This window comes from Oncorhynchus mykiss, chromosome 9 (assembly GCF_057628025.1).
Source record: "Oncorhynchus mykiss isolate SJ-2025 chromosome 9, ASM5762802v1, whole genome shotgun sequence".
NCBI lineage: Eukaryota > Metazoa > Chordata > Actinopteri > Salmoniformes > Salmonidae > Oncorhynchus > Oncorhynchus mykiss.
The window spans coordinates 7,208,632-7,234,913 of record NC_143030.1 but is presented as its reverse complement, the minus strand read 5'-3'; the positions used below and the strand labels follow the sequence as shown (position 1 = coordinate 7,234,913).

The following is a 26,282-nucleotide window of genomic DNA, read 5'->3' as shown; positions in this document are numbered from 1 at the left end:
CACATTATCCCTTTAAATCCAACAGTATCCCTTTAAATCCCACAGCATCCCTTTAACAAATCCCACAGTATCCCTTTAAATCACACAGTATCCCTTTAAATCCAACAGTATCCCTTTAAATCCCACAGTATCCCTTTAAATCCAACAGTATCCCTTTAAATCCCACAGTATCCCTTTAAATCCCACAGTATCCCTTTAAATCCCACAGTATCCCTTTAAATCCCACAGTATCCCTTTAAATCCCACAGTATCCCTTTAAATCCCACATTATCTCTTTAAATCCCACAGTATCCCTTTAAATCCCACAGTATCCCTTTAAATCCCACAGTATCCCTTTAAATCCCACAGTATCCCTTTAAATCCCACAGTATCCCTTTAAATCCCACAGTATCCCTTTAAATCCCACAGTATCCCTTTAAATCCCACAGTATCCCTTTAAATCCCACAGTATCTCTTTAAATCCCACAGTATCCCTTTAAATCACACAGTATCCCTTTAAATCACACAGTATCCCTTTAAATCACACAGTATCCCTTTAAATAACTTTTTTTTGACAAAAACTGTAAATGACATTAAAAAAAAAAAGACAACAAAATGAAAAGTGAATATTTTTGGAGGAGAGGCAACGCTGTCTTGTTGATGATCGCTATGTCTTTATAATGTTAATAATAATAATAATATTCAATATTTAAATCTCAATAAATATATTATGTGACGGAACCATTTTGGATTGTCTTTTACACATCGGCTTTTCCATTTAGATCTGCTCACTTGATTTCCCTTTGTTGTTCAAAATCACCAGCTGCTAATAAATAAATCATGAATTGAATAACAAAATAGAAGTAGAGATTTTTTTTTTTTCAGTACAGAATTTTGACATTGTTTGATTTTTTGAATATTATACGATACAATAGGACCTAAATATACTGCCGTAAAAGATAATATAGGTGGACGATGACATAAAAATAAAATACAGTACATTTAAATAAAAAAAAGTCACTAAAATATTTAAATCATGTTTTATAAATACATATGGTCAAAAGTCAATACTATTCAAGTATCATTATTGCCAAGATATAAAATAAGCGCTAAAGTAAATGAGGTTTTCTTCAGTTTGATCTATAATTCCCTTGTTTACCTTACCTATATGGGGTTTGGGTAGATGCTATGTGGGATCCTTGGGACAACCCTACCCTAAAACCCTACCCGTACCTTAAACCCTACCCGTACCTTAACCCTAAACTTAACCCTTACCGTAACAATTTTAAATGTCAACTTCAAACGGGGTGACGTCGGAGTTAGACGTCCGGAGGATCCCGCTTAGCATGTACCTTTGCCGCATAGAGTAACACTGTGAGCAGAATGAATGCAGCCCTTCCTGAGTCAACTTAACATATGAATTACAGAATGGCCGTCTTTTGAAAACCAAACGACCCAAAAAACTAAACCAACCAAACATCCAACACAAAAGTAAAATGGCTCAGTAACAAACTAGATGTTGTTCACCTCCACCTCCCTCCTCCATCCCTGTGTTCCCTCTTCTCACACAGCGAGTGATGATGGAGGGATGATCAGAAGAAGGCAGGGTTCTGATTAGGGGGGATATAGAGTCTCTGTGGGGTGGTGGGAGAGAGAGGGTAGGGGAAGGCTCTGGTACAGCCGTATGAGAGGAGACCGGGGCTGTTGGAGACAGGAGGAGGAGAGAGAGAACCGTAGGAGACGGGAGGAAGAGGAGGAGAGAGCGAACCCGGGGAACTACCGTTGAGGAAGGAACAGTCTGAGAGAGGAAGGGATAGAGTAGAGAGAACAGTTTAAAAAAATAAAAATAATAATAATCGGTCAATTGATTGCAAACTGGGAACCCCATATCCTGTGTAGGCAACATCGAGGCCCGAGAGCTAATTTGGGAATTCCATGGAGAGAAGATATTTGTAAAGGATGTCATTTTTAATATATATTTATTTTAAAAGATCCATAATAATTTCGACATACTTTTAACCAGGTATAAACGTTAAAAAGTGGAGCCTGAAGTCACGTTATTTTTTAAAAATTCACAAATAATACTTTCCCCCTAAATCCCATCGCGGACCACATTAAAGGGTGCCACCGGTTATGAGTCACTGCTCTAACAAGTGTCAAGCGCGTGTTTAATTACTAACCCAGGTTCCAGAGTGCATTCTGGGCTGCCAGCTCCTTAGCGTCCTCCAACACCGTACACACCTTGTCTGGCATGAAGCTACTTCTCGTCGACGAGATCACGACCTAACAGACACAAACACACACGCGCAGACAGGAGAATTAAAAGGATGTGGACACAGTCGTTGTTAATCTGGCTGACACCAGCTCTCAAAAGTCCTTCACAGCCTGCTGTGTAGTCACGTGGGTCAGCCGTCAGCCAGACTAGATCGTTGTATGAATGTTTGTTTTGGTAAATAGTGTGTAGTTGTGGCAGTAGTAAAGGTGGTGAAAATAATGACTGAATAAATGGCAGGGTAGCCTAGTGGTTAGAGCGTTGGACTAGTAACCGCAAGGTTGCAAGTTCAAACCCCCGAGCTGACAAGGTACAAATCTGTTGTTCTGCCCCTGAACAGGCAGTCATTGAAAATAAGAATTTGTTCTTAACTGACTTGCCTCGTTAAATAAAGGTTAGAAAAAAAAATATTAAAAAAATGAATGAACTAAGGTACTAATTAACAACAAATTAATTAATTAATGAGACATATACCCACCTTGTATATGAGCATTAGCTTCCCATCTTGTCCCGGCGTAGAGTAGAGGTAGTACTCAGGTAGAGCCCAGCTGTTCTTATAGCAGTAGTACTCTAGCAGAGTCACCGCTGAACTAAACTGACCTAGTAACAACATATATAGTATTATTACAGTATATTATATAGTATTATTAGCAGTAGAGGTAGTACTCAGGTAGAGCCCAGCTGTTCTTATAGCAGTAGTACTCTAGCAGAGTCACCGCTGAACTAAACTGACCTAGTAACAACATATATAGTATTATTACAGTATATTATATAGTATTATTAGTAGTAGAGGTAGTACTCAGGTAGAGCCCAGCTGTTCTTATAGCAGTAGTACTCTAGCAGAGTCACCGCTGAACTAAACTGACCTAGTAACAACATATATAGTATTATTACAGTATATTATATAGTATTATTAGTAGTAGAGGTAGTACTCAGGTAGAGCCCAGCTGTTCTTATAGCAGTAGTACTCTAGCAGAGTCACCGCTGAACTAAACTGACCTAGTAACAACATATATAGTATTATTACAGTATATTATATAGTATTATTAGTAGTAGAGGTAGTACTCAGGTAGAGCCCAGCTGTTCTTATAGCAGTAGTACTCTAGCAGAGTCACCGCTGAACTAAACTGACCTAGTAACAACATATATAGTATTATTACAGTATATTATATAGTATTATTAGTAGTAGAGGTAGTACTCAGGTAGAGCCCAGCTGTTCTTATAGCAGTAGTACTCTAGCAGAGACACCGCTGAACTAAACTGACCTAGTAACAACATATATAGTATTACTATAGTATTATTAGTAGTAGAGGTAGTACTCAGGTAGAGCCCAGCTGTTCTTATAGCAGTAGTACTCTAGCAGAGACACCGCTGAACTAAACTGACCTAGTAACAACATATATAGTATTATTATAGTATTATTAGTAGTAGAGGTAGTACTCAGGTAGAGCCTAAATGTTCTTATAGCAGTAGTACTCTAGCAGAGTCACCGCTGAACTAAACTGACCTAGTAACAACATATATAGTATTATTACAGTATATTATATAGTATTATTAGTAGTAGAGGTAGTACTCCGGTAGAGCCCAGCTGTTCTTATAGCAGTAGTACTCTAGCAGAGTCACCGCTGAACTAAACTGACCTAGTAACAACATATATAGTATTATTACAGTATATTATATAGTATTATTAGTAGTAGAGGTAGTACTCCGGTAGAGCCCGGCTGTTCTTATAGCAGTAGTACTCTAGCAGAGTCACCGCTGAACTAAACTGACCTAGTAACAACATATATAGTATTATTACAGTATATTATATAGTATTATTAGTAGTAGAGGTAGTACTCAGGTAGAGCCCGGCTGTTCTTATAGCAGTAGTACTCTAGCAGAGTCACCGCTGAACTAAACTGACCTAGTAACAACATATATAGTATTATTACAGTATATTATATAGTATTATTAGTAGTAGAGGTAGTACTCAGGTAGAGCCCAGCTGTTCTTATAGCAGTAGTACTCTAGCAGAGTCACCGCTGAACTAAACTGACCTAGTAACAACATATATAGTATTATTACAGTATATTATATAGTATTATTAGTAGTAGAGGTAGTACTCAGGTAGAGCCCGGCTGTTCTTATAGCAGTAGTACTCTAGCAGAGACACCGCTGAACTAAACTGACCTAGTAACAACATATATAGTATTATTATAGTATTATTAGTAGTAGAGGTAGTACTCAGGTAGAGCCCAGCTGTTCTTATAGCAGTAGTACTCTAGCAGAGACACCGCTGAACTAAACTGACCTAGTAACAACATATATAGTATTATTATAGTATTATTAGTAGTAGAGGTAGTACTCAGGTAGAGCCTAAATGTTCTTATAGCAGTAGTACTCTAGCAGAGACACCGCTGAACTAAACTGACCTAGATTGATAATGGCGCCGGAGGGAATGGCTGCCGTTTTAACGGGCTCCTAACCAATTGTGCTACTTTGTGTTTTCCCCCCGTATTGTTTGTAACTTATTTAGTACATAGTGTTTCTGCCACCGTCTCTTATGACCAGAAAAGAGCTTCTGGACATCAGAACAGCCATTACTCACCTCGACCTGGACAAAGAAATGTTTCTTTAATGAGTCTGACGCAAAGGATATACTGTTGCTCCTGTATTTCAAAGCCTACCCTTCAAACTCAGTGCCTCTTTGATTGACATCGTGGGAAAATCAAAAGAGAATCAGCCAAGTACAGCTTGCTGTTGCTAGCTAATATGTCCTATTTAGCTAGCTTGCACTTGCTAGCTAATTTGTCCTATTTAGCTAGCTTGCTGTTGCTAGCTAATTTGTTCTGGGATATAAACATTGAGTTGTTATTTTACCTGAAATGCACAAGGTCCTCTACTCCACCAATTAATCCACACATAAAACGGTCAACCCGAATCGTTTCTAGTCATCTCTCCTCCTTCCAGGCTTTTTCATCTTTGAACTTATATGGTGATTGGCATCTAAACTTTCATGGTATTACTATACCGACCGGCAACACGGTTCTTCTTTCAATAACCCACGTGGGTATAACCAATGAGGAGATGGCACGTGGGTACCTGCTTCTATAAACCAATGAGGAGATTGGAGAGGCAGGACTTGCAGCGCGATCTGCGTCAGAAATAGAAAGGACTTCTATTTTAGCCCTTGGCAACGCAGATGCTCGTTGACGCACGCAAGCAGTGTGGGTGCAATAATTGAATAACATAGATTTCTACATTTATTTTGCAACGCTCGCGTGTGGTCAGCCTGTAAGTGTATGTAAACTTCCGACTTCAACTGTAGCCTCGTTACTTTAGTTTATTCAGTAGATATTTTCATAATTCTATTTTCCTAAAACTGCATTGTTGGTTGATAAGGGCTTGTAAGTAAGCTTTTTGCAGTAAGTAACCTGTTGTATTCGGCGCATGTGACAAATTAAAATGATTTAATTTATGAACAACATACAGAGCATTTGGAAAGTATTCAGACCCCTTGACTTTTTCCACATTTTGTGACGTTAAAGCCATATTCTAAAATGTATTAAATAGTTTTTTCCCCTCATTAATCTACACACAAATACCCCATAATGAAAGCAAAAACAGGTTTAGATTTTTTTGCAAATGTGTTATAAATAAAAACCTGAAATATCACATTTACATAAGTATTCAGACCCTTCGCTCAGTACTTCAGCACCTTTGGCAGCGATTGCAGCCTCGAGTCTTCTTGGGTACGACGTTACAAGCTTGGCACACCTGTATTTGGGGAGTTTCTTCCATTCTTCTCTGCAGATCCACAGCTATTTTCAGGTCTCTCCAAAGATGTTCGATCGGGTTCAAATCCTGGCTCTGGCTGGGTCACTCAAGTACATTCAGAGACTTGTTCCGAAGCCACTCCTGCGTTGTCTTGTCTGTGTGTTTCGGGTAATTGTGCTGTTGGAAGGTGAACTTTTGCCCCAGTCTGAGGTCCTGAGAGCTCTGTAGCAGGTTTTCATCAAGGATCTCTCTGTACTTTGCTCCGTTCATTTTCCCCTCGAGCCTAACTAGTCTCCCACTGAAAAAAATCCCCATAGCATCATGCTGCCACCACCATGCTTCACCGTAGGGATGGTATTGGCCAGGTGATGAGCGGTGCCTGGTTTCCTCCAGACATGACGCTTGGCATTCAGGCCAAGGGTCTGAATACTTACGTAAATAAGATGGGTTTTATTTTTAGTAAATTAGCAAATATTTCTAAATATATATATATATATATTTTTGCTTTGTCATTATAGAGTATTGTGTGTAGATTAATGATGATTTTACATTTTTTGTGAAAGGCTGTTTAAAGGCTGTGATGTAAACCATTTGGAAAAAGAGAAGAGGTCTGAATACTTTCTGAATGCACTGTATATAATATAATAATATCACAATCATCATATCATAATATAACATCATCATCAGCAGGTTTTATAAAAAAAATATATATATGGATTTCCTGATTCTGGGAATCTTTCAAACAGGATTTCTGGAAATCATGGGATTTTTTAAACCAAACTTTTGCAACCCTAATCCTCCTCATCATCATCGGTATCGAACGCACCTGGTTTGAGTGACAGCAGGCTGGCGGGGGAGAGACTGGAGCCAGCGAAGATGGGATACACACACCTCTCCACATCCCCTGTTCCTATATAGAGATCATTATACATCATTTACACACACAACCTGTTCCTACAGACAGAACACCTTCATCATCATCATATATTACACACAACCTGTTTCTACAGACAGATCACCTTCATCATCATCATATATTACACACAACCTGTTTCTACAGACAGACCACCTTCATCATCATCATAGATTACACACAACCTGTTCCTACAGACAGACCCCCTTCATCATCATCATAGATTACACACAACCTGTTCCTACAGACAGACCACCTTCATCATCATCATCATCATCCTCATCATATATTACACACTCCCCCCCCACCACGCACGCTCCCTTCCCACAGACACACTGACCTGTTCCAACGTAGAGACTCCCCAGGCGAGGTGGCAGGCTGAGTGGTCGTAGAGGAGTCCCTACCTCCATCCCTCCTCCTCCTAAATTCACCAATAAGTTTAGAGCATCAATGTGCACCACAGTTACTTCTTGATATTACAGTTACACCTACTATTACTACTGCTGCTACTGTTTCTACTACTACTACAACTAGTATTACTACTACTACAACTACTATTACTACTGCTGTTACTACTACTGTTTCTACTACTACTACTACTGCTTCTACTACTAGTACTACTACTACTACTACTACTACTGCTGTTACTACTACCACTACTACAACTACTGTTTCTACTACTACTGCTATTACTACTGCTGCTACTGTTTCTACTACTACTACAACTAGTATTACTACTACTACAACTACTATTACTACTGCTGTTACTACTACTGTTTCTACTACTACTACAACTAGTATTACTACTACTACTACTGTTTCTACTACTACTGCTATTACTACTACTACAACTACTATTACTACTACTACAACTACTATTACTACTACTATTACTAATGCTGCTACTGTTATTACTACTACTACTACTACTGCTTCTACTACTACTACTACTACTGCTGTTACTACTACAACTACTATTACTACTACTACAACTACTATTATTACTGCTGCTACTGCTATTACTACTACAACTACTATTACTACTACTACAACTACTATTATTACTACTGATACTACTATTACTACTACTATTACTACTGCTGCTACTGTTATTACTACTACTACTACTGCTTCTACTACCACTACTACTACTGTTGCTACTACTACAACTACTATTACTACTGCTGCTACTGTTATTACAACTACTATTACTACTACTACTGCTTCTACTACCACTACTACTACTGTTGCTACTACTACAACTAATATTACTACTGCTTCTACTACCACTACTACTACTGTTGCTACTACTACAACTACTATTACTACTGCTGCTACTGTTATTACAACTACTATTACTACTACTACTGCTTCTACTACTACTACTACTACTACTACTGCTTCTACTACTACCACTACTACTACTGCTGTTACTACTACTACCACTACTGTTTCTACTACTACTGTTACTACTACTACTACTACTGTTTCTACTACTACTACTACTACTACTGTTACTACTACTACTACTGTTTCTACTACTACTACTACGGTTTCTACTACTACTACTGTTACTACTACTACTGTTACTACTACTACTACTGTTACTACTAATGTTGCTACTGCTGTTACTACTACTCCTACTACTACTGCTTCTACTACTACCACTACTACCACTACTACTACTACTACTGTTACTACTACTACTGCTACTGCTACTACTGTTACTACTACTACTACTGATGTTACTACTACCACTACTACTACTGCTTCTACTACTACCACTACTACTACTGCTGCTACTGTTACTACTACTACTACTGCTGTTACTACTACTACTACTGCTGTTACTACTACTACTGTTGCTACTACTACTACTGTTACTACTACTGCTGTTACTACTACTACTACTACTGCTGTTACTACTACTACTGTTTCTACTACTACTACTGTTGCTACTACTACTGTTGCTACTACTACTGTTGCTACTACTACTACTACTGTTGCTACTACTACTACTGCTGTTACTACTACTACTACTGCTGTTACTACTACTACTGTTGCTACTACTACTACTACTGTTGCTACTACCACTACTACTGCTGTTGCTACTACTACTGTTGCTACTACTACTACTACTGTTGCTACTACCACTACTACTGCTGTTACTACTATTACTACTACTACTGCTGTTGCTACTACTACTACTACTACTACTACTACTGTTGCTGCTACACCTACTACTGCTGTTACTACCACTACTATTACTACTGCTGTTACTACTACTACTGTTGCTACTACTACTACCACCACTACTACTACTACTACTACTGTTGCTCAGGGATGCAAACTTTTTTGTTGTTGTCCTGAAACATCCCTTCTAGGGGGAAATGCAGGTTCTAACTAATTAAATAACTAAGAATATGATCTACATGATCAGTCTGTGTGTGTCAAATAACAAGTGCTTCATGTGAACCTAACTCACAGCTAAAAAAAAAAACATGTATAGAGGGTAATCCAATGTTATTTGTTGCCTAGACTTTACTGCAAATGACACTCAAGCCTTGAAAAAAAAAAAAACAATACACTAATATTGCAGTTAGCCATGACAGCCTTTATAATAGAACACTTGCTACCACAACAGCCTTTATAATAGAACACTTGTTACCACGACAGCCTTTATAATAGAACACTTGTTACCACGACAGCCTTTATAATAGAACACTTGTTACCATGACAGCCTTTATAATAAAACACTTGTTACCACGACAGCCTTTATAATAGAACACTTGTTACCACGACAGCCTTTATAATAGAACACTTGTTACCACGACAGCCTTTATAATAGAACACTTGTTACCACGACAGCCTTTATAATAGAACACTTGTTACCATGACAGCCTTTATAATAGAACACTTGTTACCACGACAACCTTTATAATAGAACGCTTGTGACCTCACCACATCTAAATATTGCACTTGGGAGGAAAAAAAACAACATCTTAAGTATAAATAGAATGAAACAAACAGACATTTCTATTGGTGCTCTATTATAGTGACCACTATAGTAGACATAGATCAAGTGCGCAAGGCTACATTGTGTGCAAAAATAACATTCACTGAGTAAAAAAAAAAGATGAAATAATCCCCCCTTCACTCACGCACCTGTCACTGTCAAAGTTCAACGCAACAAAAGCAATATCTTTGGGCTACACGGCCACATTATTACATTGTACACTTTCTGCCTGTGGACATCTGTTCTACAATGTGCCAGCAGAGCATGATACCCTTTGTTGGCATAAATGATTTATTTCAGGCAGTGAGTAACACCTGCTATAACCCCTTTTTATCCACTGTATTGGAAAAAAAAGTGAGAAAGAGGGAAAGTGTGTGGTGTTTCTTAAACCTAGTAGCATCCAGCTTAAACCAGGCCCAGCTCCAGATACACTCGTTTAAACAAGCAACGTCTCATTTTCACCCAATTCTCTCACTCTGAAAACTAACCACATACTGTAAAAGGGAAAAACATTAGTTCACAGATAGTAGTTTGTTCGTTAGCTCGTTAACATGTCACACAGATTGCCAGGGTCGAAGTCAACAACTTACACGTTATATAACTTGAGGAACGGCAAGGAGTCGTATAACGTTACCGGTTAATATTATAACCGGTTCGGTTAGCTAGCTAACGTTAGCTAGCGTACTTCGTTAGCTGTCTGACTTTATTAGCCAGCTAATTTTTACACCATGAAGTCAATTCTTTGATCAGTAAAGTTGGCTTATGTTGCTCAACATTTCTCTGACTAGCAAACGGATCGTTCGATCCAGCAAGCAAGATACTCAACAATGCTAACAAAACCTGTTCACCACACTTTCTCCCTCACTTCAAACTTTCCAAATGCCGGTTTTCATCGGTTACAGCTCACCAAGTACTGCTTCATCACCTTCTCACCCCTCGTCTCCGTGGTCAGGCTTCTCACCTACCTCTTAGTTATCGTTCAGGGGAGGGAAACTACCATACAACTCTCCCGCTGTCTTTCCAGAGCACGCTGATGCTGTAAAACTAACCAATCTCTTCTCTCTTCAGTCGAGTGCTGCATTCTGTTGTTATGTGGACGACTGGCTGAGCCTCGGATACAGACAGTACAGCTCCAAAAGCGCATCATTCTTTTGCTTACAACCTGTAGTCATGGAAACCCCCTCTACTACTACTACTACTGTTGCTACTACTGTTACTACTGTTACTACTACTACTGTTGCTACTACTGTTACTACTGTTACTACTACTACTGTTACTAGTACTGTTGCTACTGCTACTCCTGTTACTACTACTACTACTGTTACTACTACTACTACTACTACTGTTGCTACTGCTACTACTGTTACTACTACTACTGTTACTACTACTACTGCTACTGCTACTCCTGTTACTACTACTACTACTACTACTACTGTTACTACTACTACTACTACTACTGTTGCTACTGCTACTACTGTTACTACTACTACTGTTACTACTACTACTGTTACTACTACTACTGCTACTACTGTTACTACTACTACTACTGTTGCTACTACTACTACTGTTACTACTACTACTGTTACTACTACTCCTGTTACTACTGTTGCTACTGCTACTACTGTTGCTACTGCTACTACTGTTGCTACTACTACTACTACTACTACTACTACTGTTACTACTACTACTGTTGCTACTGCTACTACTGTTACTACTACTACTACTACTACTACTACTACTGTTACTACTACTACTGTTGCTACTACTACTACTACTACTGCTACTGTTGCTACTACTACTACTGTTACTACTACTACTACTGTTACTACTACTACTACTGGTGCTACTACTACTGCTACTGTTGCTACTGCTACTGTTACTACTACTACTGTTACTACTACTACTACTACTACTGTTACTACTGTTGCTACTGCTACTACTGTTACTACTACTACTGTTACTACTACTACTACTGTTACTACTACTACTACTGTTACTACTACTACTACTGTTGCTACTGCTACTGTTGCTACTGCTACTACTGTTGCTACTACTACTACTACTACTGTTGCTACTGCTACTACTGTTACTACTACTACTACTACTACTGTTGCTACTACTACTACTACTGTTACTACTACTACTACTACTGTTGCTACTGCTACTACTGTTACTACTACTACTGTTACTACTACTACTGTTACTACTACTACTACTACTGTTACTACTACTACTGTTACTACTACTACTACTACTACTGTTGCTACTGCTACTACTGTTGCTACTACTACTGTTACTACTACTACTACTACTACTACTACTGTTGCTACTGCTACTACTGTTACTACTACAACTACTACTGTTGCTACTGCTACTACTGTTACTACTACTACTGTTACTACTACAACTGTTACTACTACTACTACTACTGTTACTACTACTACTGTTACTACTACTACTACTACTGTTACTACTACTACTGTTGCTACTGCTACTACTGTTACTACTACTACTGTTACTACTACTACTGTTACTACTACTACCGCTGCTACTGTTACTGCTGCTACTGTTACTACTGCTACTGTTACTGCTGCTACTGTTACTACTGTTGCTACTGCTACTACTGTTACTACTACTACTGTTACTACTACTACTGTTACTACTACTACTGTTGCTACTGCTACTACTGTTACTACTACTACTGTTACTACTACTACTGTTACTACTACTACTGTTGCTACTGCTACTACTGTTACTACTACTACTGTTACTACTACTACTACTACTGTTACTACTACTACTGTTGCTACTGCTACTACTGTTACTACTACTACTGTTACTACTACTACTGTTACTACTACTACTGCTGCTACTGTTACTGCTGCTACTGTTACTACTGTTACTACTGCTACTGTTACTGCTGCTACTGTTACTACTGTTACTACTACTACTGTTACTGCTGCTACTATTACTGCTGCTACTGTTACTGCTGCTACTGTTACTGCGCTGCTACTGTTACTGCTGCTACTGTTACTACTACTACTGCTGCTACTGTTACTGCTGCTACTGTTACTACTGCTACTGTTACTACTGCTACTGTTACTACTGCTACTGTTACTGCTGCTACTGTTACTGTTACTACTGTTACTGCTGCTACTGTTACTGCGCTGCTACTGTTACTGCTGTTACTGTTACTGCTGCTACTGTTACTGCTGCTACTGTTACTACTGCTACTGTTACTACTGTTACTGTTACTGCTGCTACTGTTACTACTGTTACTGTTACTGCTGCTACTGTTACTGCTGTTACTGTTACTGTTACTACTGTTACTGCTGCTACTGTTACTGCTGTTACTGTTACTGTTACTACTGTTACTACTGCTACTGTTACTACTGTTACTGTTACTACTGTTACTGCTGTTACTGTTACTACTGCTACTGTTACTACTGCTACTGTTACTGCTGCTACTATTACTGCTGTTACTGTTACTGCGCTGCTACTGTTACTGCTGTTACTACTGTTACTACTGTTACTGCGCTGCTACTGTTACTGCTGTTACTGTTACTACTGCTACTGTTACTACTGTTACTACTGCTACTGTTACTACTGTTACTGCTGCTACTGTTACTGCTGCTACTGTTACAGCTGCTACTAATAATATCAGTAAAATGTCCTGTGTAAGTGGTCAGTTCATTCAAGGCCAATCGTCTGGGGTTTATTTACCTCCTCCCATCATGCCTCCATCCTCATGTCCCTGGAAGAGAAAACTCCCGGTGGAGGACACATCGCCGTAGGGACCCACAAGGTTACTGTTACCGACATAACCACGGTTACCGAACCGCCGACCGCCCTCTTTACTGAAGGAGGAAGAACATCACGTTATCTATTTTCACACAAACAGACAAACAAACACGGGTTGGAGCCGAGCAGTTCTAGAGGGTTAAGTGCCGCCTTGCTCAAGGGCACATCCCATTGGTGCTGGGAGTCGAACCGGCAACCCTTCGGTAAAGCTGACTCGCCTACCTTTCATCCGTTTGTGTTTTAACATTTGACTGTTTTTTAACATTTTAAATAAAAGTTTGCCGGTTTTACCTGACAGGCTTGGCGAGGGTGACCTCGATCGTGGCTCCGTCGATCAGCGCTCCGTTCATCAGGTGTAAAGCCGTCACTGCGTCCTCACGGGAGTGGTAGTGGACAAACGCATAGTCTGTCAATTTCTACAGGAGAACAGAAAAACACTATTGAAAACAGACAGAAATACTATTGAAAACAGACAGAAATACTATTGAAAACAGACAGAAATACTATTGAAAACAGAGAAATACTCTAGAAAACAGACAGAAATACTATTGAAAACTGGCAGAAAAGTGTCTTCTTGTTTTCACGTCACAAGAGGATGACAGAGCAATTTACCGGTTGACTGATATTGTCAGCCGATTTTGGCCTTTCAAAAGAGTATAGAGAGGAGGAAGAGAGGACTGATATGTTGGCCTTTCAAAAGAGTATAGAGAGGAGGAAGAGAGGACTGATATTTTGGCCTTTCAAAAGAGTATAGAGAGGAGGAAGAGAGGACTGATATTTTGGCCTTTCAAAAGAGTATAGAGAGGAGGAAGAGAGGACTGATATGTTGGCCTTTCAAAAGAGTATAGAGAGGAGGAAGAGAGGACTGATATGTTGGCCTTTCAAAAGAGTATAGAGAGGAGGAAGAGAGGACTGATATTTTGGCCTTTCAAAAGAGTATAGAGAGGAGGAAGAGAGGACTGATATTTTGGCCTTTCAAAAGAGTATAGAGAGGAGGAAGAGAGGACTGATATTTTGGCCTTTCAAAAGAGTATAGAGAGGAGGAAGAGAGGACTGATATTTTGGCCTTTCAAAAGAGTATATAGAGGAGGAAGAGAGGACTGATATTTTGCCAATTTATTTAGCAGTCCACATTGCTTTCAACCCAATCCCAAGATATCCCACCCTCAAAGGGAAGGATTGTATTGGCCATTTCAGAGATAACTCAGTATCTGGCTTTATTCTACTGATAAAAACAGGTCCATTTAAGGCAGTTTTCAGACCAAAATAAGGCCACAAATATTGATGAATAAAATTACTTTCAAGAATTCCGCAGTAACACTCAGACACACAGACGCAGACACCAATACCTTGACTCTCTCCACAGTGCCAGGTTTGAATCTAGAGAACTCCTGTCTCAGTGTCTCTTCAGTAGTCGTCATCATCAGGTTTCTAAAAAAAAAAGTTTATTTTATTGTCAAGTTGTCAACAGGGTTGATCCCCCCCCCCCTTCACAACACACACACACAGACACATACTAGGGGTGTGAAAGTTTAAACGTTAAAAAACAAAATTGGGCTCCTTAACGTTGAGACAAATCCCTAATGGAGAAATAATGTGTTTTTTGTCCTCCTCACCCCCCCCAAAGAAAATTATGTCTGGTGACTGACCTGCCTATACTGATAGATAGACCTAGTGCACGGTTCTGTCTGTCTGGTGACTGACCTGCCTATACTGATAGATAGACCTAGTGCACGGTTCTGTCTGTCTGTCTGGTGACTGACCTGCCTATACTGATAGATAGACCTAGTGCACGGTTCTGTCTGTCTGGTGACTGACCTGCCTATACTGATAGATAGACCTGGTGCACGGTTCTGTCTGGTGACTGACCTGCCTATACTGATAGATAGACCTAGTGCACGGTTCTGTCTGTCTGGTGGCTGACCTGCCTATACTGATAGATAGACCTAGTGCACGGTTCTGACTGTCTGGTGTCTGACCTGCCTATACTGATACATAGACCTAGTGCACGGTTCTGTCTGGTGGCTGATCTGCCTATACTGATAGATAGACCTAGTGCACGGTTCTGTCTGGTGGCTGATCTGCCTATACTGATAGATAGACCTAGTGCATGGTTCTGTCTGGTGGCTGATCTGCCTATACTGATAGATAGACCTAGTGCACGGTTCTGTCTGTCTGGTGACTGACCTGCCTATACTGATAGATAGACCTAGTGCACGGTTCTGTCTGGTGGCTGATCTGCCTATACTGATAGATAGACCTAGTGCACGGTTCTGTCTGGTGGCTGACCTGCCTATACTGATAGATAGACCTAGTACACGGTTCTGTCTGGTGGCTGACCTGCCTATACTGATAGATAGACCTAGTGCACGGTTCTGTCTGGTGGCTGATCTGCCTATACTGATAGATAGACCTAGTGCACGGTTCTGTCTGTCTGTCTGGTGACTGACATGCCTATACTGATAGATAGACCTAGTGCACGGTTCTGTCTGTCTGGTGACTGACCTGCCTATACTGATAGATAGACCTAGTGCACGGTTCTGTCTGGTGGCTGATCTGCCTATACTGATAGACAGACCTAGTGCACGGTTCTGTCTGTCTGGTGGCTGACCTGCCTATACTGTGCCCCTCTCCTCTCTCTCAATCCCTCGCTATCTTGCTACTAAAGATGTGAGTGTTTGTGTTCTCGGAAGTACGCCAACTAATCAGTCTCCTCCGTTCCAAAAAATATTGAATCTTAGGAGTCGATTCCTAGTGGAAGATGTTTTCTTTCAACTAAACGTCTTGGCAAGTCAAACTATACGAGGAGAGAGTGGTCTGCGTGCAGGGAGCTCGAGATTATTCGATTGACAGCTCCGGTCGCCTGGTGACGGACGTTACTCCTGCTTCAGAAGCGACATTATTTTACAGGTCGTAAAATGTCAGTTCGACGTTCTCCAGAGAAGGTCTCCTGTTTGCTATTTTAAAAAGCTACGGCGTATCCTTACAGACAAACAAACATGCCGTAGGCAATGCACTTTCAAGGGTAATTTATGACTGCGTGGGTAAATACGAGGGAAAGGGAGATATATATATATAGATACCTAGTCAGCTGTAGATCTGCACGCATTCAACTGAAATGGTGTCTGTTGGATTTAACCCAACCCTTCTAAATCAGAGGTTCTAAATCGACATCCACGCCACCGGGGGAAACAGTGGGTTAACGGCTCGCAGGCAGAAATTACAGATTTTTTTTTTTGCCTCGTCAGCTCAGTTACTGGCCCAACCCGCCATTTATTGCCTGTCGCTATCGGTTACGCATGCATAATAGGAACGTTATTCACACACACACACACACACACACCTGACGTAGAGCACTCTGACACGTAGCATAGTCTCCTCGTCAACATCCTTCTCTGGTTCGGCCCAGTCCACCTGGATAGTGTGGCCCCACAGCTGAAACGTACCTGGAGATACCCCCCCCCCAAAAAAATTCAGTTTTCTCCATTTAGTTTTATCAGGTTACAATTTGTCTTCTTACGTTTTCAAGATTTTGCTCTCAAAACCAAACATTTCTAGATAGAAAAAATAAATAAAAAATGGATGCTCTAATAAGTCCATTAGGATGCTTAAACCACATCAGGATACCCCATTTTGAGGTCTGGGAAAAATGGAAGGAACTTATATTTTCGGGTGTAACCTTTAATTCAACTGCTCGCCAGCCAGAGACCGTCGTGATTGAAGAGTTTTCAAAACAAATGGTCACTGGACTGATAAAAAAAACAACAATAACATGATATCATTCTGCCAGTTAGGTATTAGGCTACTTTGTAGTGAACATTTAATTCAGAAGGTTTTTGGAAAACCTTTGCATCTACCAGAAGACGGCTGTCATCAGCATCCTCGCTAACGTCTTAGCTATCCTCGCTAACGTCTTAGCTATCCTCGCTAACGTTTTAGCCGTCTTAGCTATCCTCGCTAACGTTTTAGCAGTCTTAGCTATCCTCGCTAACGTTTTAGCCGTCTTAGCTATCCTCGCTAACGTTTTAGCCGTCTTAGCTATCATCGCTAACGTCTTAGCCGTCTTAGCTATCCTCGCTAACGTCTTAGCCAGTCTTACCTATCCTCGCTAACGTTTTAGCCGTCTTAGCTATCCTCGCTAACGTCTTAGCCGTCTTAGCTATCCTCGCTAACGTCTACACAAAGTGGTAGACCAACCACACAGACATGAAGACGGCTGTCATCAGCATCCTCGCTAACGTCTACACAAAGTGGTAGACCGACCACACAGACGTGAGCATTCCCTCTCGCCGGTCCCGTTCTGTGAGCTTGTGTGGCCTACCACTTCTCGGCTGAGCCGTTGTTTCTCCTAGACGTTTCCACTTCACAATAACAGCACTTAGTGGACCGGGGCAGCTCTAAGCAGGGCAGAAATTTGATGAACTGACTTGTTGGGTAGGTGGCATCCTGTGACCTTTGCCGCGTTGAAAGTTGAAGGAAAATACAAATCACTAATGTCTTTTGTTCTTATGATAAACTTGGGCAAATTAACGTATGTAAAAAATAATAAGTTCAATATATTGTTGAATTCTGTTTTAATGTCTGGATTCCGTGATACCGACTGCGTTCCCAGCAATGCAGATTTATAGGGCCCTAGCTATGGCACCTATAAATCGATACATGACACCAACATCACCCGATGTCACAGGAAGGCCAAAAAGATAATCAAGGACAACATCCACTAGACCCACTGCCTGTTCACCCCGCTATCGTCCAGCAGGAGAGGTCAGCACAGGTGCATCAAAGCTGGGACCGAGAGACTGAAAAACAGCTTCTATCTCAAGGCCATCAGACTGCTAGACAGCCATCACTAACATTGAGTGGCTGCTGCCAACATACTGACTCAAATCACTAGCCACTTTAAACAATGCCACTTTATATAATGTTTACATACCCTACATTACTCATCTCATATGTATATACTGTACTCTATACCATCTACTGCATCTTGCCTATGCTGCTCTGTACCATCACTCATTCATATATCTTTATGTACATATTCTTTATCCCTTTACACTTGTGTGTATAAGGTTGTTGTTGTGGAATTGTTAGCTAGATTACTCGTTGGTTATTACTGCATTGTCGGAACTAGAAGCACAAGCATTTCGCTACACTCGTATTAACATCTGCTAACCATGTGTATGTGACCAAAAATGTTTTGATATCAATTGTTTAGTTTTAGCCCCCTCTACAGTAACTCCGAGGTACTGCTACTACTATAACTGACTAAACTCCCAACAGCCCAACACCAGTCCTCTAGTCCCCCAACAGCCCAACTCCAGTCCTCTAGTTCCCCAACAAAACAACTCCAGTCCTCTAGTCCCCCAACAGCCCAACTCCAGTCCTCTAGTTCCCCAACAGCCCAACTCCAGTCCTCTTGGGTTCCCCAACAACCCAACTCCAGTCCTTTAGTCCCCCAACAACCCAACTCCAGTCCTCTAGTACCCCAACAGCCCAACTCTAGTCCTCTAGTCCCCCAACAGCCCAACTCCAGTCCTCTAGTCCCCCAACAGCCCAACTCCAGTCCTCTAGTTCCCCAACAGCCCAACTCCAGTCCTTTAGTCCCCCAACAGCCCAACTCCAGTCCTCTAGTCCCCCAACAGGCCAACTCCAGTCCTCTAGTCCCCCAACAGCCCAACTCCAGTCCTCTAGTTCCCCAACAGCCCAACTCCAGTCCTCTAGGGTTCCCCAACAACCCAACTCCAGTCCTCTAGTTCCCCAACAGCCCAACTCCAGTCCTTTAGTCCCCCAACAGCCCAACTCCAGTTCTCTAGTCCCCCAACAGCCCAACTCCAGTCCTTTAGTCCCCCAACAGCCCAATTCCAATCCTCTAGTTCCCCAACAGCCCAACTCCAGTCCTCTAGTTCCCCAACAGCCCAACTCCAGTCCTCTAGTCCCCCAACAGCCCAACTCCAGTCCTTTAGTCCCCCAACAGCCCAACTCCAGTCCTCTAGTTCCGCAACAGCCCAACTCCAGTCCTCTAGTTCCCCAACAACACAACTCCAGTCCTCTAGTCCCCCAACAGCCCAACTCCAGTCCTCTAGTTCCCCAACAGCCCAACTCCAGTCCTCTAGGGTTCCCCAACAACCCAACTCCATTCCTTTAGTCCCCCAACAACCCAACTCCAGTCCTCTAGTACCCCAACAGCCCAACTCTAGTCCTCTAGTCCCCCAACAGCCCAACTCCAGTCCTCTAGTCCCCCGACAGCCCAACTCCAGTCCTCTAGTTCCCCAACAGCCCAACTCCAGTCCTTTAGTCCCCCAACAGCCCAACTCCAGTCCTCTAGTCCCCCAACAGCCCAACTCCAGTCCTCTAGTCCCCCAACAGCCCAACTCCAGTCCTCTAGTTCCCCAACAGCCCAACTCCAGTCCTCTAGGGTTCCCCAACAACCCAACTCCAGTCCTTTAGTCCCCCAACAGCCCAACTCCAGTCCTCTAGTCCCCCAACAGCCCAACTCCAGTCCTCTAGTTCCCCAACAGCCCAACTCCAGTCCTCTAGTTCCCCAACAGCCCAACTCCAGTCCTCTAGTTCCCCAACAGCCCAACTCCAGTCCTTTAGTCCCCCAACAGCCCAACTCCAGTCCTCTAGTCCCCCAACAGCCCAACTCCAGTCCTCTAGTCCCCCAACAGCCCAACTCCAGTCCTCTAGTTCCCCAACAGCCCAACTCCAGTCCTCTAGGGTTCCCCAACAACCCAACTCCAGTCCTTTAGTCCCCCAACAGCCCAACTCCAGTCCTCTAGTCCCCCAACAGCCCAACTCCAGTCCTCTAGTCCCCCAACAGCCCAACTCCAGTCCTCTAGTTCCCCAACAGCCCAACTCCAGTCCTCTAGGGTTCCCCAACAACCCAACTCCATTCCTTTAGTCCCCCAACAACCCAACTCCAGTCCTCTAGTACCCCAACAGCCCAACTCTAGTCCTCTAGTCCCCCAACAGCCCAACTCCAGTCCTCTAGTCCCCCAACAGCCCAACTCCAGTCCTCTAGTTCCCCAACAGCCCAACTCCAGTCCTTTAGTCCCCCAACAGCCCAACTCCAGTCCTCTAGTCCCCCAACAGCCCAACTCCAGTCCTCTAGTCCCCCAACAGCCCAACTCCAGTCCTCTAGTCCCCCAACAGCCCAACTCCAGTCCTCTAGTCCCCCAACAGCCCGACTCCAGTCCTCTAGTCCCACAACAGCCCAACTCCAGTCCTTTAGTCCCCCAACAGCCCAACTCCAGTCCTCCAGTCCCCCAACAACCCAACTCCAGTCCTCCAGTCCCCCAACAACCCAACTCCAGTGCTCTAGTCCCCCAACAGCCCAATTCCAATCCTCTAGTTCCCCAACAGCCCAACTCCAGTCCTCTAGTTCCCCAACAGCCCAACTCCAGTCCTTTAGTCCCCCAACAGCCCAACTCCAGTCCTCTAGTCCCCCAACAGCCCAACTCCAGTCCTCTAGTTCCCCAACAACACAACTCCAGTCCTCTAGTCCCCCAACAGCCCAACTCCAGTCCTTTAGTCCCACAACAGCCCAACTCCAGTCCTTTAGTCCCACAACAGCCCAACTCCAGTCCTCTAGTTCCCCAACAGCCCAACTCCAGTCCTCTAGTTCCCCAACAGCCCAACTCCAGTCCTCTAGTCCCAACAGCCCAACTCCAGTCCTCTAGTTCCCCAACAGCCCAACTCCAGTCCCCCAACAGCCCAACTCCAGTCCTCTAGTTCCCCAACAGCCCAACTCCAGTCCTTTAGTCCCCCAACAGCCCAACTCCAGTCCTCTAGTCCCCCAACAGCCCAACTCCAGTCCTCTAGTCCCCCAACAGCCCAACTCCAGTCCTCCAGTCCCCCAACAACCCAAATCCAGTCCTCTAGTCCCCCAACAGCCCAATTCCAATCCTCTAGTCCCCCAACAGCCCAACTCCAGTCCTCTAGTCCCCCAACAACACACATGTATATTGTAACCCTGGACAAGTACACCTGGTATGACTTTCATTAGTACCATGGCTTCAGCTTTGTAAGACTTGTAGAGTGTGCGTGTGTGTAAAATCCAATCAAAAGTGTATTGGTGTGTGTGTGTGTGTGTACCTGGTATTAGTTTCCTCCGTGCCATGGCAGCTGCTTTGTGAGAGTCGTACTCAACGAAGGCAAACCCTCTGTTCTTAGTCTTGTCTGTAGCGCTGGGGTAAACTATGACGTCTACCACTCCTTCTGTCACCTAGACAACACACACACCGATTGATACACTGTGTGACAAAGGGCATACATCTGAACCATTAGAACAAGGGGAAATTCCCTACCTCATTACGAGACCATGTGATCACACTAACCTTCCTCATGATGTCAGCCCTCCTCATGTCTGCTAGACGACAGCCCACTAACCTTCCTCATGATGTCAGCCCTCCTCATGTCTGCTAGACGACAGCCCACTAACCTTCCTCATGATGTCGGCCCTCCTCATGTCTGCTAGACGACAGCACACTAACCTTCCTCATGATGTCAGCCCTCCTCATGTCTGCTAGACGACAGCCCACTAACCTTCCTCATGATGTCAGCCCTCCTCATGTCTGCTAGACGACAGCCCACTAACCTTCCTCATGATGTCGGCCCTCCTCATGTCTGCTAGACGACAGCCCACTAACCTTCCTCATGATGTCGGCCCTCCTCATGTCTGCTAGACGACAGCCCACTAACCTTCCTCATGATGTCGGCCCTCCTCATGTCTGCTAGACGACAGCCCACTAACCTTCCTCATGATGTCAGCCCTCCTCATGTCTGCTAGACGACAGCCCACTAACCTTCCTCATGATGTCGGCCCTCCTCATGTCTGCTAGACGACAGCACACTAACCTTCCTCATGATGTCAGCCCTCCTCATGTCTGCTAGACGACAGCCCACTAACCTTCCTCATGATGTCAGCCCTCCTCATGTCTGCTAGACGACAGCCCACTAACCTTCCTCATGATGTCGGCCCTCCTCATGTCTGCTAGACGACAGCCCACTAACCTTCCTCATGATGTCGGCCCTCCTCATGTCTGCTAGACGACAGCCCACTAACCTTCCTCATGATGTCAGCCCTCCTCATGTCTGCTAGACGACAGCCCACTAACCTTCCTCGTGATGTCAGCCCTCCTCATGTCTGCTAGACGACAGCCCACTAACCTTCCTCATGATGTCAGCCCTCCTCATGTCTGCTAGACGACAGCCCAGTAACCTTCCTCATGATGTCAGCCCTCCTCATGTCTGCTAGACGACAGCCCACTAACCTTCCTCATGATGTCAGCCCTCCTCATGTCTGCTAGACGACAGCCCACTAACCTTCCTCATGATGTCGGCCCTCCTCATGTCTGCTAGACGACAGCCCACTAACCTTCCTCATGATGTCAGCCCTCCTCATGTCTGCTAGACGACAGCCCACTAACCTTCCTCATGATGTCAGCCCTCCTCATGTCTGCTAGACGACAGCCCACTAACCTTCCTCATGATGTCGGCCCTCCTCATGTCTGCTAGACGACAGCCCACTAACCTTCCTCATGATGTCAGCCCTCCTCATGTCTGCTAGACGACAGCCCACTAACCTTCCTCATGATGTCAGCCCTCCTCATGTCTGCTAGACGACAGCCCACTAACCTTCCTCATGATGTCAGCCCTCCTCATGTCTGCTAGACGACAGCCCACTAACCTTCCTCATGATGTCAGCCCTCCTCATGTCTGCTAGATGTGAGCACACTAACCTTCCTCATCTCCACTAGTATTTCCTCCTTCGTCTTGTCTTTGGGTATAGACCCTGTAAAACAGTCCTATCATTAGTAAATGGGCTATCTAAAATCTAAGACAACACATTTTAGTGATGTTTTCCATTGCTGAAATAGACATACGAGTTCAGACAACATTGTGCTGAAGTCATTCCTACCTATGAACAATCTACAGTTGTCCAGACTGACACACACTCCTATAAACTTCCCTGGTCTGATCTCATGGTTGTCTAGGAGATGGATGGATCTCTGAGCTGCCTCTCTGTAATCACACACGCAGGAGGGGAGAATGATGAGAGAGGGATGAGAAGGGGAAGAGAGAGAGATGGAGACAGAGAGGGGGGAGGGATAATCCCTACCTGGTAGTATACATGACGAAAGCGTAGCCCCGGTTCTCTCCACTAAACTCCATCATCAGTCTGAACTCGTAGATTCTCCCAGCTCTCTCAAACACGGGCACCAACTCATCCTCATACATGTCCCTGGGGATCTTACCTTAAGAGACCACACCCACAAAGATTCTCTTATCGTCATTATACTCTTACACTGACGCGTGTGGAAGTAGATTACACGTGGTTCCTTACCTACAAACACCTCACACCCTCGTGGGGGAGGAGGGCCATCCCAACCTGGGGAGAAGGAGGAAAGGGAAAAAGAGAGAGAGAGGATGAGGAGAGAGAGAATGATGAAAGAGAGAGAGAGAAAGAGGAGGAATGAGGAGAGGAGGCAGAGAGAGTATAATGAGAGAGAATGATGAAAGAGAGAGAGAGGAGGAATGAGGAGAGAGGATAATGAGAGAGAGAGGAGAGAGGCAGAGAGGGGAGGAATGAGGAGAGAGGAGGCAGAGAAAGGATAATGAGAGAGAGGAGAGAGAGGATGATGAGAGAGGAGAGAGAGAGCAAGAGAGAGAGGAGGAATGAGGAGAGAGGATAATGAGAGAGAGAGGAGAGAGGCAGAGAGGGGAGGAATGAGGAGAGAGGAGGCAGAGAAAGGATAATGAGAGAGAGGAGAGAGAGGATGATGAGAGAGGAGAGAGAGCAAGAGAGAGAGGAGGAATGAGGAGAGAGGATAATGAGAGAGAGAGGAGAGAGGCAGAGAGGGGAGGAATGAGGAGAGAGGAGGCAGAGAGAGGATAATGAGAGAGTAGAGAGAGGATAATGAGAGAGGAGAGAGCGAGAGGATGATGAGAGAGAGAAATCGTTGAAGTTCATCACACCTGTATTAATCATTCATAATCTAATTACTATTATTAATGGGAAGGTGCAGAGTTTACATCCCTTCAATGCCAGTAGATATGGAGCCTGAAAGCCTAGCCGAGAGAGCCTCCCTCCTTAGCGTGAGTGAAGTGAGTTCTGAACAACTGAGTGAATTTATGCATCTTAGTAGTTTTCACATACAAACTCAAAATGATATATTCTTCCCAAAAATAACATGATTCCAGGTAAATATGAATATTTGGCGAAATCGTTCTTCTTGCAAAAGCATGCAACGGTTTTAATCCAACGATTATATTAATCTGACTATCCACATGAGTCGCGTTATTGCATGTAACCGTACTCTCTTACACACACACAATTGGTACTACCTTCTCTCTGTCTCTTTTTCTCTCTCAATTCTCTGTCTCTCTCTTTCTCTCAGACATACTAGCTGAATTCAACCACAGTTGTTAACTTAACACACTGTCTCTCTCTCTGTCACACACACACACACACACAAACACACACACGCACACACACACACACACACATACATACATACATACACACACCCAAACACACACACACACACACACACACACACACACACACACACACACACACACACACACACACACACCCAAACACACACACACAACGTTAAACCCACACCTGGAGGCGGGCCACCGAACTTCCTCTGTCCGTTCTCCTGTACCATGCTGTATCCCGTGGTCTCCATCAGCGCTAGTAGCGCAGCCTCGTTCGGGCTCTCCGTCCTCCCGTCGTCCCCGGTCACACTACCGCCGTCTCCGTCCATATGGTCAGCTAACGTCGGACGCTCGGTCTGTGTGGACGGCTGGCTAACTTTAGGCAATTCCGTTAAATAGTCCAGTGGATGAATGAAGTTGACAACATAAATATATATATATATTAGCTAGTTACGTTACTAACAACGGTATTAATAGCTAAATTAGACCGCGGTCTTTGTAACGTTAGCTAGGCGGGAATTAACGCTAGTTAGCTAGCTAACTTTACTATCAATTATCCAGTTCGATGGTTAATTAATAAAAGTCCAACAACAACAAAAAAAGCTGCTTACCTCAGTCGTAAATATATGTATTATAGATATTACTATTTTTTAAACGTGGATTTTATCAATTTTTTTGTGTTTATATATTCGCTACGGTGATGAACTGCGGTTTAGTCGGCGATCAAAGCCCCCGGTCTTCCTCGAGTTGACATAGGCGACCGCGATCATCCACATCCAGCCAATCAGCGTGCGTTGCGGGTGCGAACGGCGGGATAATTGGGGTGTGTTCGTAAATGAACTCTAGAGTAGCAGAGTTTGTAAAAAATATTTTTTTTAATGTTTTTTATTTATTTAACTAGACATGCCAGTTAATAAGAAATATGTAAATATATATAGATATATTTCTAACATTTATTTAACTAGGCATTCCAGTTAATAAGAACACATTCTTATTTATAATGATGGTTTTACCCGATGAAAAGTGGGGATAACTGCCTTGTTCAGAGGCATAAACGATAGATTTTTTACCTTGTCAGCACGGGGATTCGATCCAGC

The 26,282-nt window shown here is 43.2% G+C and overlaps 1 protein-coding gene across 2 annotated transcripts; it reads right to left on the bottom strand.

Moving 5' to 3' along the window:
* Window positions 1-837: 837 nt before the first annotated feature.
* rbm46 (RNA binding motif protein 46) lies at window positions 838-25,533 on the bottom strand. 2 transcript variants are annotated; one of them, XM_090183388.1, is made up of 15 exons: window positions 25,370-25,533; window positions 24,086-24,130; window positions 23,861-23,996; window positions 23,660-23,763; window positions 23,481-23,533; window positions 21,835-21,964; window positions 17,084-17,186; window positions 15,090-15,171; window positions 14,032-14,156; window positions 13,663-13,796; window positions 7,264-7,344; window positions 6,837-6,920; window positions 2,730-2,851; window positions 2,160-2,262; window positions 838-1,777 (listed from the first exon to the last, which is right to left on the bottom strand). In XM_090183388.1, exons 1-15 carry the CDS (start codon window positions 25,512-25,514, stop codon window positions 1,572-1,574), a joined length of 1,653 nt encoding a protein of 550 aa, XP_090039514.1. In that variant the 5' UTR covers window positions 25,515-25,533; the 3' UTR covers window positions 838-1,571. The 2 variants fall into 2 exon arrangements, with proteins under 2 accessions (XP_090039514.1, XP_090039513.1); XM_090183387.1 differs by lacking the exons at window positions 838-1,777; window positions 2,160-2,262; window positions 2,730-2,851; window positions 24,086-24,130; window positions 25,370-25,533 and adding an exon at window positions 4,134-4,290 and having other exon boundaries at window positions 23,660-23,898.
* Between the last annotated feature and the right edge of the window lie 749 nt (window positions 25,534-26,282).